The 14278-nt window shown below is 46.0% G+C and overlaps 1 protein-coding gene across 9 annotated transcripts in view; it reads right to left on the reverse strand.

The window, feature by feature from the left end:
* Positions 1-14278, reverse strand: part of MCF2L2 (MCF.2 cell line derived transforming sequence-like 2) — a 482616-nt gene that overhangs the window by 65815 nt on the left and 402523 nt on the right. For all 9 annotated transcript variants that reach the window (XM_029058027.2, XM_029058038.1, XM_029058021.2 and 6 more), the window contains 2 exons: positions 6402-6623; positions 528-620 (listed from right to left, as the gene is read on the reverse strand). In XM_029058027.2, the coding sequence (XP_028913860.1) occupies positions 528-620; positions 6402-6623 (315 nt within the window). The remainder of the gene's footprint in view (positions 1-527; positions 621-6401; positions 6624-14278) is intronic.

The following is a 14278-nucleotide window of genomic DNA, read 5'->3' on the forward strand; positions in this document are numbered from 1 at the left end:
CATCTTCTTTTTCTCAGACCCACCACTCCTCTCTGTCACGGATCACACAGAAAAAATTCACCAAAAAACCCAAACCAAAACGAAACAGAAAAGAAAACCCCACCGGAAGCGATGGAGAGAGAGAAAGATGAACATGGACAAAGCATGCCATGTCTTCCGCGGACAGAGTGATTCCGGGATGGAGACGCGTGACCCAACAGTCCCCAGGGCCTTCGACAATGGGTTTGCTGTTCTGATAAGCATGCACCGTATTTAGAACTTGCTAAAAGGCCAAAGTTCCTATGTCCTTTTTGACTGAAAGTCTTCAAACACAAGTGGTTTTTCAAGTTTCACTGAACTAGACGAGAGCAGCTGCAGTCCCTTGAGCAGGGAATGAATCACTGCTATCTGTCCCGCCATTCACTCAGATCACGAGAAACCCTTTTTCCAGCCACCGTTCAGTTCTCTATCTGCGGCTGCCAGAATCCGTCAGGGAACAGAGTTCAAACAGCACCGGCCCAAGACCTAGAATGGGGCATGAATTTTACCTGAATGATATAAACTTCTTCTCGTCCATTATACCAAATCTCAAACTTCTTGTTGTCCCCCTTGACATTTTCAGTGATGCCGACTGTGCTCATCTGTTGCGAAGAGAAGCATGGATACGTCGGAATGGCTCTGATCACAATAACCTGCTTTGAAAATTTCCTATCCCGTCATCTCTTTCCGTCTGCCTCCACCTATCCTTAAATTTTCCTCCTATAATTCCTTCTTTCCTCCTCCATTTACCAAAAGCCCAAGAAACACGTATATAATTTTTGGTGGAAAATATGCCAGTCAGGTGAACTTATTCATATGTGTACGGTGAGGACAGGCATAAAGGTGCGTGCACAGAGAAGCAGCGTGGCTTGGTGGAAAGAGCCCGGGCTTGGGAGTCAGAAGTCATGGGTTCTAATCCCAACTCCGCCACTTGCCAGCTGTGTGACTTTGGGCAAGTCACTCAACATCTCTGTGCCTCAGTTACCTCATCTGTAAAATGGGGATCAAGACTGTGAGCCCCGAGTGGCATAACCCGATTACCTTGTATCCATCCCAGCACTTAGAACAGTGCTTGGCACATAGTAAGCACTTAACAAATGCCATCATTATTCAGCACGGCTTAGTGGAAAGAGACCGGCCGTAGGAGTCGGAGGTCTTGGGTTCCAATCACCGATCTGCCACTTGTCAACTGAATGACTTTGGGCATGTCACTTAACTTCTCGGTGCCTCAGTTACCTCACCTGTAAAATGGGGATTAAGACTGTGAGGCCCACGTGGGACAACCTGATTATGGTGTATCTACCCCAGGGCTTAGAACAGTGCTCGGCACATACGAAGTGCTTAAAAAATACCAACATTATTATTATTATTATTATCCTTATTATATGCCCACCTGTCCCTATTAGAGGTCATTTAAGACCAGAATCATATCTTTCTATGTTTTGAGTCTAGCTCACAAAAAAAAGACTTTAAAATGATACCATAAATAATCACAATAAGAATTCTATATTGTGAAATTGTAGGATGATAATAATAATGATAATAATAACATTGAAGTGCTTACTATATTCCAAGCACTGTACTAAGCACAATGGCAGATCCAAGTTAATCAGGCTGACACAGCCCTTGTCCCATGTGGGGTTCACAGTCTAAGTAGGGTGGAGTTGCATTTAATCCCCATTTTCAGGTGAGGAAACTGAGGCACAGAGAAGCTAAGTGACTTGCCCAAGTTTATACAGCAGGTAAACGGTGGAATAGGGATGAGAACCCAGGTCCTCTGATTCTCAGACCCAGGCTTTTTCCACTAGACCGGTAGGGCTATTGTTTTCTTTTCCGACTTTACCACTAAAATGTTATGGTCTTTCAAAAAAGTAAACATTTAATATTTCCCTTCTCTGTGGGGCTGAGTAAATTAAAATGAAGAACGTTTCTTATTTAAGGCAGTAATTAGAACACCTAAAAATTTAAATTTTAAGGAATAGCCATATGGAAGAGGATGTTTTCATTTCTCAGACATTCAGTCACACAGAAACACGAGCTAAGTACTTACTGGGCATTAGAATTCCTGTAATGGAAAGATTGTTTTAATTAACTATTGCTAAATCATTAATGCTAAATCACTTAAAAAAGGTACAGAGAGAAATGTGGCTTAGTGGAAAGAGCCCGGGCCTGGAAATCAGGGTACCTGGATTCTAATCCCAGCTCTGTCTTGTATCTGCCGTGTGACCTTGGGCAAATCGCTTAACTTCTCTCTGTCTCAGTTTCCTCATCTAGCGTGGCTCAGAGCCCGGGTTTGGGAGTCAGAGGTCATGGGTTCGAATCCCAGCTCCCCCGCTTGCCAGCTCTGTGACTTTGGGCAAGTCACTGAACTTCTCTGTGCCTCAGTTACCTCATCTGTAAAATGGGGATTAAAACTGTGAGCCTCACGTGGGACAACCTGATCACCCATGTATCTACCCCAGCGCTTAGAACAGTGCTTTGCACATAGTAAGCGCTTAACAAATACCAACATTATTATAATTATTAAAATGGTGATCGAATGCCTGTTCTCCTTCCTAGACTGTGAGTCCCATGTGGGGCAGGGGCTGTATTTGATTTGATCATCTTGTATCTAACCTAGCACTTGGTACAGTGCTTGGCGCATAGTAAGCGCTTAATGAATACCACAGTTATTATTATAAGGAACAACAGTTTTCCATGGGTTTGGTCAGCCCAAATATCATGAACCCCAAGTTCCACAGACTGGGTTAGACTGTGCCTGAAAAGGACCCTTGTAGGTGTATTCCATTCTTGAACAGTTTAGGGCTATGAAGCGGTGCTCTATTTTTCCCTCTATTTTTGGAGTATCCCAGATTGGAAATTTGGCACCTCTCCCAGTGTGGAAGTAAACTCCTCACAGAAGGTTTGAGGGTGTGGGGTGGTGGAGGAGGAGAAAAGAGGTGGTAGGAAGGGAGGGAAGGATGAAGGTGCGGGATGACCTGAAGTTCATTCATTCAACAGTATTTATTGAGCGCTTACTATGTGCGGAGCACTGTACTAAGTGCTTGGAATGGACAAATCGGCAACAGATAGAGACGGAGTGGGCCGGACCCCGGCAGTGAGCAGCGTGGCTCAGTGGAAAGAGCGCGGGCTTGGGAGTCAGAGATCACGGGTTCTAATCCCGGCTCCGCCGCTAGTCAGCTGTGTGACCTTGGGCAAGTCACTTAACTTCTCTGTGCCTCAGTTACCTCATCTGTCACATGGGGATTAAAACCGTGAGCCCCACGTGGGACAAACTAATCGCCTTGTATCCCCCAGCGCTTAGACCAGTGCTGTGCACGTAGTAAGCGCTTAACAAATACCACAATTCTATTTATTTATTCTGTTCACACCAAAGGACTGTGAATGTGCAGAGAATATAGGGAATGGGTCTACCCACTCTGCTATACTGTTATTTTGTTTTGTAGTAAATATGGTTGATTGATGGATGGATTGATTACTGAAGGTGCGACGTGGAGCAGTGAGGAGGGAAATAGAATCCAGCTCCTGGCAACATTAACATCACCGATGGAGTGCTCATTCTATGTCCCCCCACTGGACTATCGTCGGACCTACCCCGCTACCAGGTCTCAGCTTGAGGCCGGGTACTACTCAAGCCTAGACTGAAGCCCACAGAGAGTTCTTCCTGCTTTACTGTATGGAAGGCCCAAATGTGGGCATTAATAATGTTGGTATTTGTTAAGCGCTTACTAGGTGCAGGGCACTGTTCTAAGCGCTGGGGTAGATACAGGGTAATCAGGCTGTCCCACGTGAGGCTCACAGTGAATCCCCATTTTACAGATGAGGTAACTGAGGCACAGAGAAGTGACTCGCCCACAGTCACACAGCTGACAAGTGGCAGAGCCGGGAGTCGAACCCATGACCCCTGCCTCCAAAGCCCAGGCTCTTTCCACTGCGCCACGCTGCTTCCCCTACATTAAACAGCACGCTCCACGTAACACCACCAGTCATGTGAAGGGACAACCAATCAGTCAGTGGTATTAATTGAGCAGTTTTGCTATATTGTTCACCATGGCCATTCCCCTATTCCTTACCCACCCCACCCTAGTGGTCCCCAATCAGGGCTCCCCTTGGGCTTCACTACGCTCCTCCCCGGACGTCGTCTCTCCCAACCGGTCTGGGGCTGAACCCCGGGCAAGCCCCAGCACAAATCAAGTCCTGCTCTGGGTCCGAAGAGCTGCAGCTGCTAAGCATTGGTGATGCACTAATAACTGTGAGGTCCAGACTTCTTTCCTCACCAGTGGAGGTCCCGGGGTGAACAGAGTTGGCTCAGCTCGAATCATGCTGGACTAGAGATTTCCAGCCCATGCAAGGCTCTGTCTTGAGAGTTCAGTTGCTCACTACCTTACGGTAGTACTTGAATACATTCTCTCCCTCGGTCAGTCTCTCTCTGTGTCTCCGTCTCTATCTCTGCTTCGGTTTCTTGCCCACATCCTGCCTCCAGCCTGGAACGCCCTCCCTCCGTGGCTCAGTGGAAAGAGCCTGGGCTTCGGAGTCAGAGGTCATGGGTTCGACTCCCGGCTCTGCCACTTGTCAGCTGTGTGACTGTGGGCGAGTCACTTCACTTCTATGTGCCTCAGTTACCTCATCTGTAAAATGGGGATTAACTGTGAGCCTCACGTGGGACAACCTGATTACCTGTATCTCCCCCAGCGCTTAGAACAATGCTCTGCACAAAGTAAGCGCTTAACAAATACCAATATTATTATTATTGTTATATCCGACAGACAATGGCGCTTCCCCCATTCAAAGCCTCATCGATGCCGCGTCTCCTCCAAGAGGCCTTCCCCGACTAAGCCCTCCTTTCCCCTTCTCCCACTCCCTTCTGTGTCGCCTTGACTAGCTCCCTTTATTCATCACCCCACCTACACCCCTACAGCACTTACGTACGTATTCATAATTTACTTATTTATATTAACGTCTGCCTCTCCGTCTAGACTGCAAGCTCACTGTGGACAGGGTATGTGTCTGTTTATTGTTATATTGTCCTCTCCCAAGCATTTTGTACAGTGCTCAGCACACAGTAAGTGCTCAATAAATATGATGGACTGACTGAATCCTTCCTTATAATCCCCCCTAATTCCCTCCAGAAGCAGATTTATGAATAATAATAACTATGGTATTTGTTAAGTGCTTACTAGGTGTCAGGCACTGAAGTGTAGATTCCAAGCACTTAGTACAGTGCTCTGCACAGAGTAAGCACTCAGTAAATCAGATTGAATGAATGAATGGGGTGGAAACAAGCAAATTGGGTTGGACGCAGTTCCTGTCCCCTGTGGGGCTCAGTTGCAATCCCTATTTTATAGGCGGTAACTGAGGCCCAGAGAAATGAAGTGACTTGCCCCAGGTCACAGAGCAAACAAGTGGTGGAGCGGAATTAGAACCCATGACCTCCTCAGTTGCCTCATCTGTAAAATGGGGATTGAGACTGTGAGCCTCATGTGGGACTACCTCATTACCCTGTATCTACCCCAGCGCTCAGAACAGTGCTCGGCACATAGTAAGCGCTTAACAAATACCATCATTATTATTCTGACTCCCAGGCCCGTGCTCTATCCACTACATCATGCTGCTTCTCTAGGTCCAAGTGGACCATAAATTTTAGGTGGCAGTAATATTTGTCATTGCTGTGCGGTCCTCCTTTCCGCTCTCCTCCCTGACTGCAGTACTGAAAGGGGGCTACATCTCCCCCTTCTCCCCCTCTCCTTCAGAAGCCCTATTCCCACTTGAGTTCTGCAAACTCTGGACTTCCCCAGTGTCTGATAAGAGCTGTGGGCTAGGGATGGAAAATTTGGACAATCACAATTGTTTCCTCGGCTCCCCCCCCGCCCCCCCCACCCCGACCCTGAATATCCTTTCCTCCCTATCTGCTTTCCTGTAAGCAGATTTCTGAAACTAGGAAAGCCCTCTGAACTGAATCAACCCTCAAGGGTCTCTCTCCAGTTAGCTGTCTCCAGGCACTGGTGGGGTTTGAAAAACAGCTTATTAGGGGTGCAAAATTTGTTTTCTTGTTCCCACATCGTTCCTGACTCAGGCCCATCTCCTCCAAAAGGCCTTCCCTGACTAAGCCCTCATTTCCTTTTCTCCCACTCCCTTCTGCATCACCCTGACTTGATCCCTTTATTCATCCCCCTCTCCCACCCCGCCCCACAGCACTTATGTACATATTTGTAATTTATTTACTTATATTAATGGCTGTCTCTCTTTCTAGACTGTAAGCTCGCCGTGGGAGAGTTTACAGCCAAGAGGCGTCTGCAAAACTCTTACGTTATCATCTGCAGAACAGAAGATCACAGAAAAAGGATCATGGTTTCATACTTCATATGTCTGTAGGCCCCGTATACCTTCAGAGAGTTTTTAAAGCTGTACAAAGGAGACTTCTCGTGTCCGTCGGCGTTATCTTCCCGCTTTTTACAGAAGAGCAAGAGTTTGGCGTACAAGAAGAGGTGTCGCTGCATGGGTTTGAACCTGGCTAAGTCCTTCACCTTGTTGTGACCTTTCTTGTGGTCAGTCCATACATTGAAAGAGCCCTGCATCAGCAGTTTTCCCAGGTCCTGGAGATCTCCCTTGGAAACACGCAGACACAAAAGAAAAAGATGTTAAATTCCTTGAATACGTGAGAAACCTTTTTTTAATGGTACTTGTTAAGCATTTACTATGTTCCAGGAACTGTACCAAGTGCAGGCGTAAATACAAGCTCGTCAGGTTGGACCCAATCTATATTCCACACAGTGTTCACAGTCTTAATCTCTGTTTTACAATTGAGGTAACTGAATAATAATAATAATTATGGTATTTGTTAAGTGTTTACTATGTGCTGAGCACTGTTCTAAGTGCTGGGGTAGATAAAGGGTAATCAGATTGTCCCATGTGGGGCTCACATTTTTTAATCCCCATTTTTACAGATGAGGTAACTGAGGCACAGAGAAGTTAAGTGACGTGCCCACACAGCGGAAAAGTGGCGGAGCCAGGATTAGAACCCAGGTCATCTGGGGACTGATTTTCTGACTTCCAACCATGCTTTTGGCTGCAAAATTTGAAAAGGCTTAAATCACTTCAATTGTTTTATGACCGGGGTTAGGCGCTGTTATCATTCTCCAAAACACCGGTTTTATTAACTGTTCTCTGGGCACGGAATTGTGCAAGGCCTGAACAAAGCAAATGGAAACAGATAAGACCCTGTTTCTCTCATTGCCTGTGGTGAGGCCAAACCACTTAAAAAAAAAAAAAGGGAAAAATCAAAGAATATTCCAATGTATAGGCAACCATACACACAAGTAAATAACGACAATAATTACAGAGTTGAGGCTTTTTTTTTTCCATTTCTATGCTGAGCCTGGCTCATTGTTAAGAGTCAATAAATGTTAAATCATTTGAAAAATCTGTTGAAGTTGATGAGAGTAGTTTTCTACTGCTCAAAGTCTTGGTCATTTGGGGGTCAAATGCATACTTTGGAAACAAATTTCTTAAGACGGAAGTTCTATTGTGTTATTTTAAAATGTGGGGTTTTTTTAGTACTGGAATTCCGTTTCCTACCATCCACTTTTGAAGCGACTTCTGAAAACAGGAATGAAAACAGATGGGTTCAAAGACTCATATCTGATTTAGTCTAGCAAAAAATCATGGGTTTTAGTGATTTGCAAGTGAAGATGCATCAGGAAAAGTTTGGTTTATAGAGCAAACTTCAGGTTCAAGTTTCAAGGGGAGATGTTGAACAGGGGTGGAGAGGTTAACTATGATTGCATGCAAATTAAAACTTGAAAGCAAGTCACAATCCTTTTCAACACGCGGTACAACTTTTGTCCCAAGATGTCCAAGTGTTTGGTTAATGTTACCTCGATTGAACAACTGTATTTTTGAGGGTTTAAATGCGTTCAGAACACTGAATTACGGGCTTCAAAGAGTACGGCGCTTCAATCTAATGGAGAAGCTTAGCATCTGTGACAATTATTTGTCATCTTAGGTATCAGACTTTTCCTCAGCCATGCTGCCTACCTGCCTCTATATACACGTGCACACACACAAAGTATTCTACCCTTCTCTTCTCTTACGCTGTCGTGTCATTTCCGACCCAAAGTGTCTCCACGGAGGCGTCTCTCCCAGGACGCCCCACCTCCATCTGCAATCGTTCTGATAGCGGATCCAGAGTTTTCTTGGTAAAAATACAGAAGCGGTTTTCCATTACCTCCTTCCTTGTAGTAAAACTGAATTCTCCGTCCTCGATTCTCTCCCCCGCCACTGCTGCTCAGCGCAGGAGAGTTTTGACCTGTATAAGATCACCTTCCACTCACTAGCCACTGTCCCAGCTGGGACTGGAATGGATGTACTTTCCAAGTGCTTAGTACAGTGCTCTGCACACAGCAAGCGCTCAATAAATACGACTGAATGAACCAATATGCCTCGGCTTGCCTCTCCTTCCAGTAGTCGAGACTGGTAGAATCCTGGAAACTCGCCGGGTGTGACCCTGTGAGGGGAAATCTACTCTGGGGTAAGAATTTTAAGCATTAGAATGTAAGCAATGCCATTAGTGGACATCGCCATTACTGGATCAGACCAATTGTCCATCCATTCCGGGGGCTTCTGCCAAAGGATACTTGGAAGGTTACCCTTTGACACCCTCCAAGTGGTTTCCAATGCATAGTTAACATTCCTAAATTTTCCCTCTACATCCCTAATATTTCTTCTGGTAAACCAGCACCCTGACCTCTGACCTTCTCTCCTGTCTCACATTTTATCCTGCCTTCAGGACATCTCTACCCGGACGTCCTACCAACACTTCAAACTAAACATGTCCAAAGCAGAACTCATCTTCATACCCAAACCCTGTCCTCTCCACGTCTTTCCATCACTGTAGATGGCACCTCTATCCTTACTATTTCTCAAGGGAGAATGCCATAACCTTGGCATTATCCTTGACCTGCTGCTCTCCTTCAACGCACATATTCAATCTGTCACCAAATTCTGCCAGTTCAACCTTCACAACATTGCTAAATTCCACCCTTTCTGCTCCATCCAAACTACTATCATATCAGTCCAAACACTTATCCTATCCCAGCTTGATCCCATCAGCCTCCTTGCTGACCTCCCTTGCCTCCTGTCTCTCAGTCAATCATTCCTATTTACTGAGAGCTTACTATGTGCAGGGCACTGTACTAAAACAAAATAAATGGTGGTATTTGTTAAGTGCTTACTATGGGCAAAGCACTGTTCTAAGCATTGGGGGATACGAGGTGATCAGGTTGTCCCACGTGGGGCTCACAGTTTTAATCCCATTTTACAGATGAGGTAACTGAGGCACAGAGAAGTTAAGTGACTTGCCCAAAGTCACACAGCTGGCAAGCGGCGGAGCCGGGATTCGAACCCATGAACTCCGACTCCCAAGCCCGGGCTCTTTCCACTGTGCCACGCTGCTTCTCTCTACTAAGTGCTTGGCAGCATGGCTTAGTGGAACGAGCACGGGCTTGGGAGTCAGTAGTTGTGGGTTCTAATCCTGCCTCTGCCACTTGTCAGCTGTGTGACTTTAGGCAAGTCACTTAACTTTTCTGTGCCTCAGGTCCCTCATCTGTAAAATGTAAGCCTGTGAGCCCCACATGAGACAACCTGATAACCTCGTATCCCGGTGCTGTGAACAGTGCTTTGCACATAGTAAGGGCTTAACAAATACCATTATATGAAAAAAAAATACAATATAACTCCTAAAGAATCTCAAGTGGTTGCCCATCCATCTTCGCATCTAACGGAAACTCCTTACCATCGGCTTTAAAGCGCTCATTCAGCTCACCCCCTACCAAAACCTCACCTCGCTGATCTCCTTACTAGAGCTCAGTCTGCCCATAACGCTCCTCTAATGCCAACTTAGTGTACCTCAGTATCATCTTTTTTGACCCCAGTCACTGGCCCACATCCTCCCTCTTACCTGGAACTCTTTCCCTCCTCCATATACGACAGACGACCACTGTCCCCCTCTTCAAGGCTTATTCAAATCACATCTCCTCCAAGAGGCCTTCCCCGATTAAGCCCTCTTTTCCCCTACTCCTTTTCCTTGCACTTGTTTCTGCACTATTAAAGAATTTGACATTCACCCCACCCTCAGCACTTACTTGCATATCGTAACATTTATTTATTTTAAATGTCTATCTCCCCCTTCTAGGCTGAAAGCTCCTTGTGGGCAGAGAATGCGTCTATCGATTCTATTAGATTGTACTCTCCCAAGAGCTTATTTGAGGGCTCTGCACACAGTAAGCACTTAATAATAGCCAGCGTCCTGCTATTAATTGATTTAGCATCACTGTGGCAGAACACTGTACTAACCGCTTGGGAGAGTACAATGAGAGAGAGGTGGTAGTCAAGATCCTTGCCCACAAAGAGCTTCCCGTCACAAGCTTGCTATCACTTGTCTGCTCTGTGACCTTGGGCAAGTCATTTAACTTCTCGGTGCCTCAGTTGCCCCATTTGTAAAATGGGAATTCAATCCTACTCCCTTGTATCTAGACCGTGAGCCCTATGTGGGATGGGGACCGTATCCAACCTGACAACCCTGTATCTACCCCAGTGCTTAGAACAGTGCATGGCATATAGTAATTGACTAATAAGTAACTAATAAGTACATAATTATAATAATAATTATTATTATTAGAGAGGGAGACAGAGCTCACCTCCTCCAAGAGGCCTTCCCAGACTGAGCTCCCCTTTTCCCTCTGCTCCCTCTGCTTCCCCTCTACCCCCCCTTCACCTTCCCTCAGCTAAGCCCTCTTTCCACCCCTTTCCCTCTGCTCCTCCCCCTCTCCCTTCCCCTCCCCTCGGCACTGCACTCGTCCGCTCAACGGTATATATTTTCATTACCCTATTTATTTTGTTAATGAGATGTACATCACCTTGATTCTATTATTCTATTTATTTGTTACTGTTTTAATGAGATGTTCATCCCCTTGATTCTATTTATTGCTAATGCTTTTGTCTGTCTGCCCACCCTGATTAGACTGCAAGCCCAACAAAAGGCAGGGACTGCCTCTATCTGTTACCAATTTGTACATTCCAAGCGCTTAGTACAGTGCTCTGCACATAGTAAGCGCTCAATAAATACTACTGAATGAATGAATACTTAATTAAATTTGGATATGCTGTGGGGTTGAGGGTGAGGTGAATATCACAGGCTTAAAGGGTACATACACATCCAGTACATTCACTCTGGATGGGGCATATAACAATAATAATAACAGTAATCTTTTAAGGGCTTACTATGCATCAAGCACTGTTCTAAGCACTGGGGTAGGTACAAGCTAATCAGGTTGGACACAGTCCCTGTCCCGCATAGGGCTTACAGTCTAAGTAGAAGGGAGTAGGATTTAATTCCTATTTTATAGATGAGGTAACTGAGGCACAGAAAAATTAAGTGATTTGCCCATGGTCTCACAGTAGACACGTGGCAGTGCCAGGATAAGAACTCAGGTCCTTTGACTCCTAGATCTGTGCTCTTTCTGCTAGACCACATTGGATCCCCAAATAACTACTATATGGAGACCTGAAACTGGGGAAACCGAAAGCCGGGGGAGCAGAGGAAACATTTCAAGGACATGGTAAAACAAACCTCAGGCACTGCTAAATTCCCCAACTAGAAACTGAGGGACAATCACTGAGGAAGAACCAACACAGCCATAAAATGGCATATTGTAATCAAGAAAGAAGCAGCTCTTTTTGAGCAAAATGTCTGTAAGGGACAGGAGATAGGGAGACGAAAGCAAAAATAGCAACAGGTGCTATAAACATCAACCATGGGCTAAGCCTTTTGATGTGCACAAAAGTTTGGAAATGAAGATTTGCACTGGCTTTGTCAGTCACAGATGAATTTTACAGTCAGTAGCATCTTCTTATAAAACCATTACATATTGTTTATCAGCTAGGTCTACAGAACCTGTGTCATTACCACAGTGTGATCCGATTCCTCCTGTCTGCTATGAAAATCAATCAGGTGTTTAACTCCCTAACATCTCCCTGTACCAAAACCAAACTGTAGAATATTTTCAACTCCTCAGCAATCTCTTTTTGGCCTTCTGCGCAATGATAATCGGACGGTTCCATGCATCCCCTAACCAGCATCCTGTTATTAATATATCTGAAGGACATTAGAAGCACTGCAACATTCTGTAAGATGACCTTCAAATTTCTGTGACTCCTTATTTTGTGGACACCTGAACTGCCTACCTCTTAGATTGTAAACCTTGTGTGCAGCAGAGATTGTGCTTATCTGATGGTCTTATACTACCACGGGACCTGAGACATAGGAGGGGACGATGATGAAGACCCTTCCCAGAGCATTAGATGAACCTTGATTCTGAAACCGAGGGAGGAAGAGAATGGCTAGAGTGCTAGCGATTTGTCCGGCAACACTTGCGTTCTCTTGCTCCATGCCAGTTTGGGGGGTTTATTTTTTTTTCCCAGAGCATGGACTGAGAGTCGTGTCAGGGTTTAAATGGTATTGGTTAAGTGCTTACTATGCGTCAGGCACCGTACTGAGCACTGAGGTAGATACAAGTCAATCAGGTTAGACACAGTCCATGTCCCACCATATGGGGCTTACAGTCTTTATTCCCCTTTTACAGATGAGGGAACTGAGTCACAGAGGATTTAAGTGACTTGCCCAAGGTCACACACAGCAGACAAGTGGCAGAGCCGGGATTAGAACCCAAGTCCTTCTGACCCCCAGCCCCATGCTCTATCCACTAACCCATGTTGCTTCAAGAGGGGCAGCACATCACAAAATGCACACATAGGCTTTTTAACAGGCAGGACACTTCTTCAGCTGAAGGGGCTGCAACAAACAATGCAGTTCAATAATATTATTATTATAATTGTTAAGCACTTACTGTGTGTCAAGCATTGTTCTCACTCCTAGGCTAGATAAAAGTTAAGCAGGTTTGGCAGAGTCCCTGTTCCTCATGGGGCTCACAGCATAAGTAGGAGGGGAAGAAGGACTGAATTTTTCAGATGAGTGGAAACAGAGGTACAGAGAAGTGAAGTGGCTCACCCAAGGTCACACAAAATTTTAAATTGACAAGTCGGATGTTGGACCACGAAATCTGTGAACTCTAGGTTCACAAAATAGGCTCAACCTGGTGGTAGACGGCCATACAAGACCCACCACACTTTCCCACACTTCCCCTACTTTCCCATCTTTCCCTGCAGTATCCTCAGAGGAGATCTCCTCCCTCCTTGCAAGTGCCATCCCCTCCACCTGTGCCTCGGATCCCATTCCCGCTCACCTTATAAAAACCATCGCCCTTCCCTCCTCCCCTCCTTAACTTCTATTTTTAACCGCTCACTCTCCAATGGCTCCTTCCCCTTTGCCTTCAAACATGCCCACGTCTCCCCCATCCTAAAAAAACCCTCTCTCGACTCCACTTTCTCTTCCAGTTATCGCCCCATCTCCCTACTACCCTTCCTTTCCAAGCTCCTAGAACGAGTCATCTACACTCGCTGCCTAGAATTCCTTAACTCCCATTGTCTCCTGGACCCCCTCCAATCTGGCTTCCGTCCCCTCCACTCTATCGAGACTGCCCTCTCTAAGGTCACCCATGACCTCCTTCTTGCCACATCGAATGGCTCCTACTCATTCCTAATCCTCCTTGACCTCTCAGCTGCCTTTGACACTGCTGACCATCCCCTTCTCCTCCACACCGTATCTCACCTTGGCTTCACGGACTCCGTCCTCTCCCAGTTCTCCTTTTATCTCTCTGGCCGGTCATTCTCGGTCTCCTTTGCGGGCTCCTCCTCCCCCTCCCATCCTCTAACTGTTGGGGTTCCTCAAGGGTCAGTTCTTGGCCCTCTTCTGTTCTCCATCTACACTCACTCCCTCGGTGAACTCATTCGCTCTCATGGCTTCAACAATCATCTCTATGTAGATGACACACAGATCTACATCTCTGCCTCTGTCCTCTCTCCCTCCCTTCAGGCTCGTATCTCCTCCTGCCTTCAACATGTCTCTACCTGGATGTCTGCCCGCCACCTAAAACTCAACATGTCCAAAACTGAGCTCCTTATCTTCCCTCCCAAGCCCTGCCCTCTTCCTGACTTCCCTCTCACTGTGAACGGTACGACCATCCTTCCCGTCTCTCAAGCCCGCAACCTCGGTGTCATCTTTGACTCGGCTCTCTCGTTCACCCCACACATCCGATCCGTCACCGAAACCGGCCAGTCTCACCTTTATAATACTGCCAAGATCCGC

Source organism: Ornithorhynchus anatinus, chromosome 1, assembly GCF_004115215.2.
Source record: "Ornithorhynchus anatinus isolate Pmale09 chromosome 1, mOrnAna1.pri.v4, whole genome shotgun sequence".
Lineage (NCBI taxonomy): Eukaryota > Metazoa > Chordata > Mammalia > Monotremata > Ornithorhynchidae > Ornithorhynchus > Ornithorhynchus anatinus.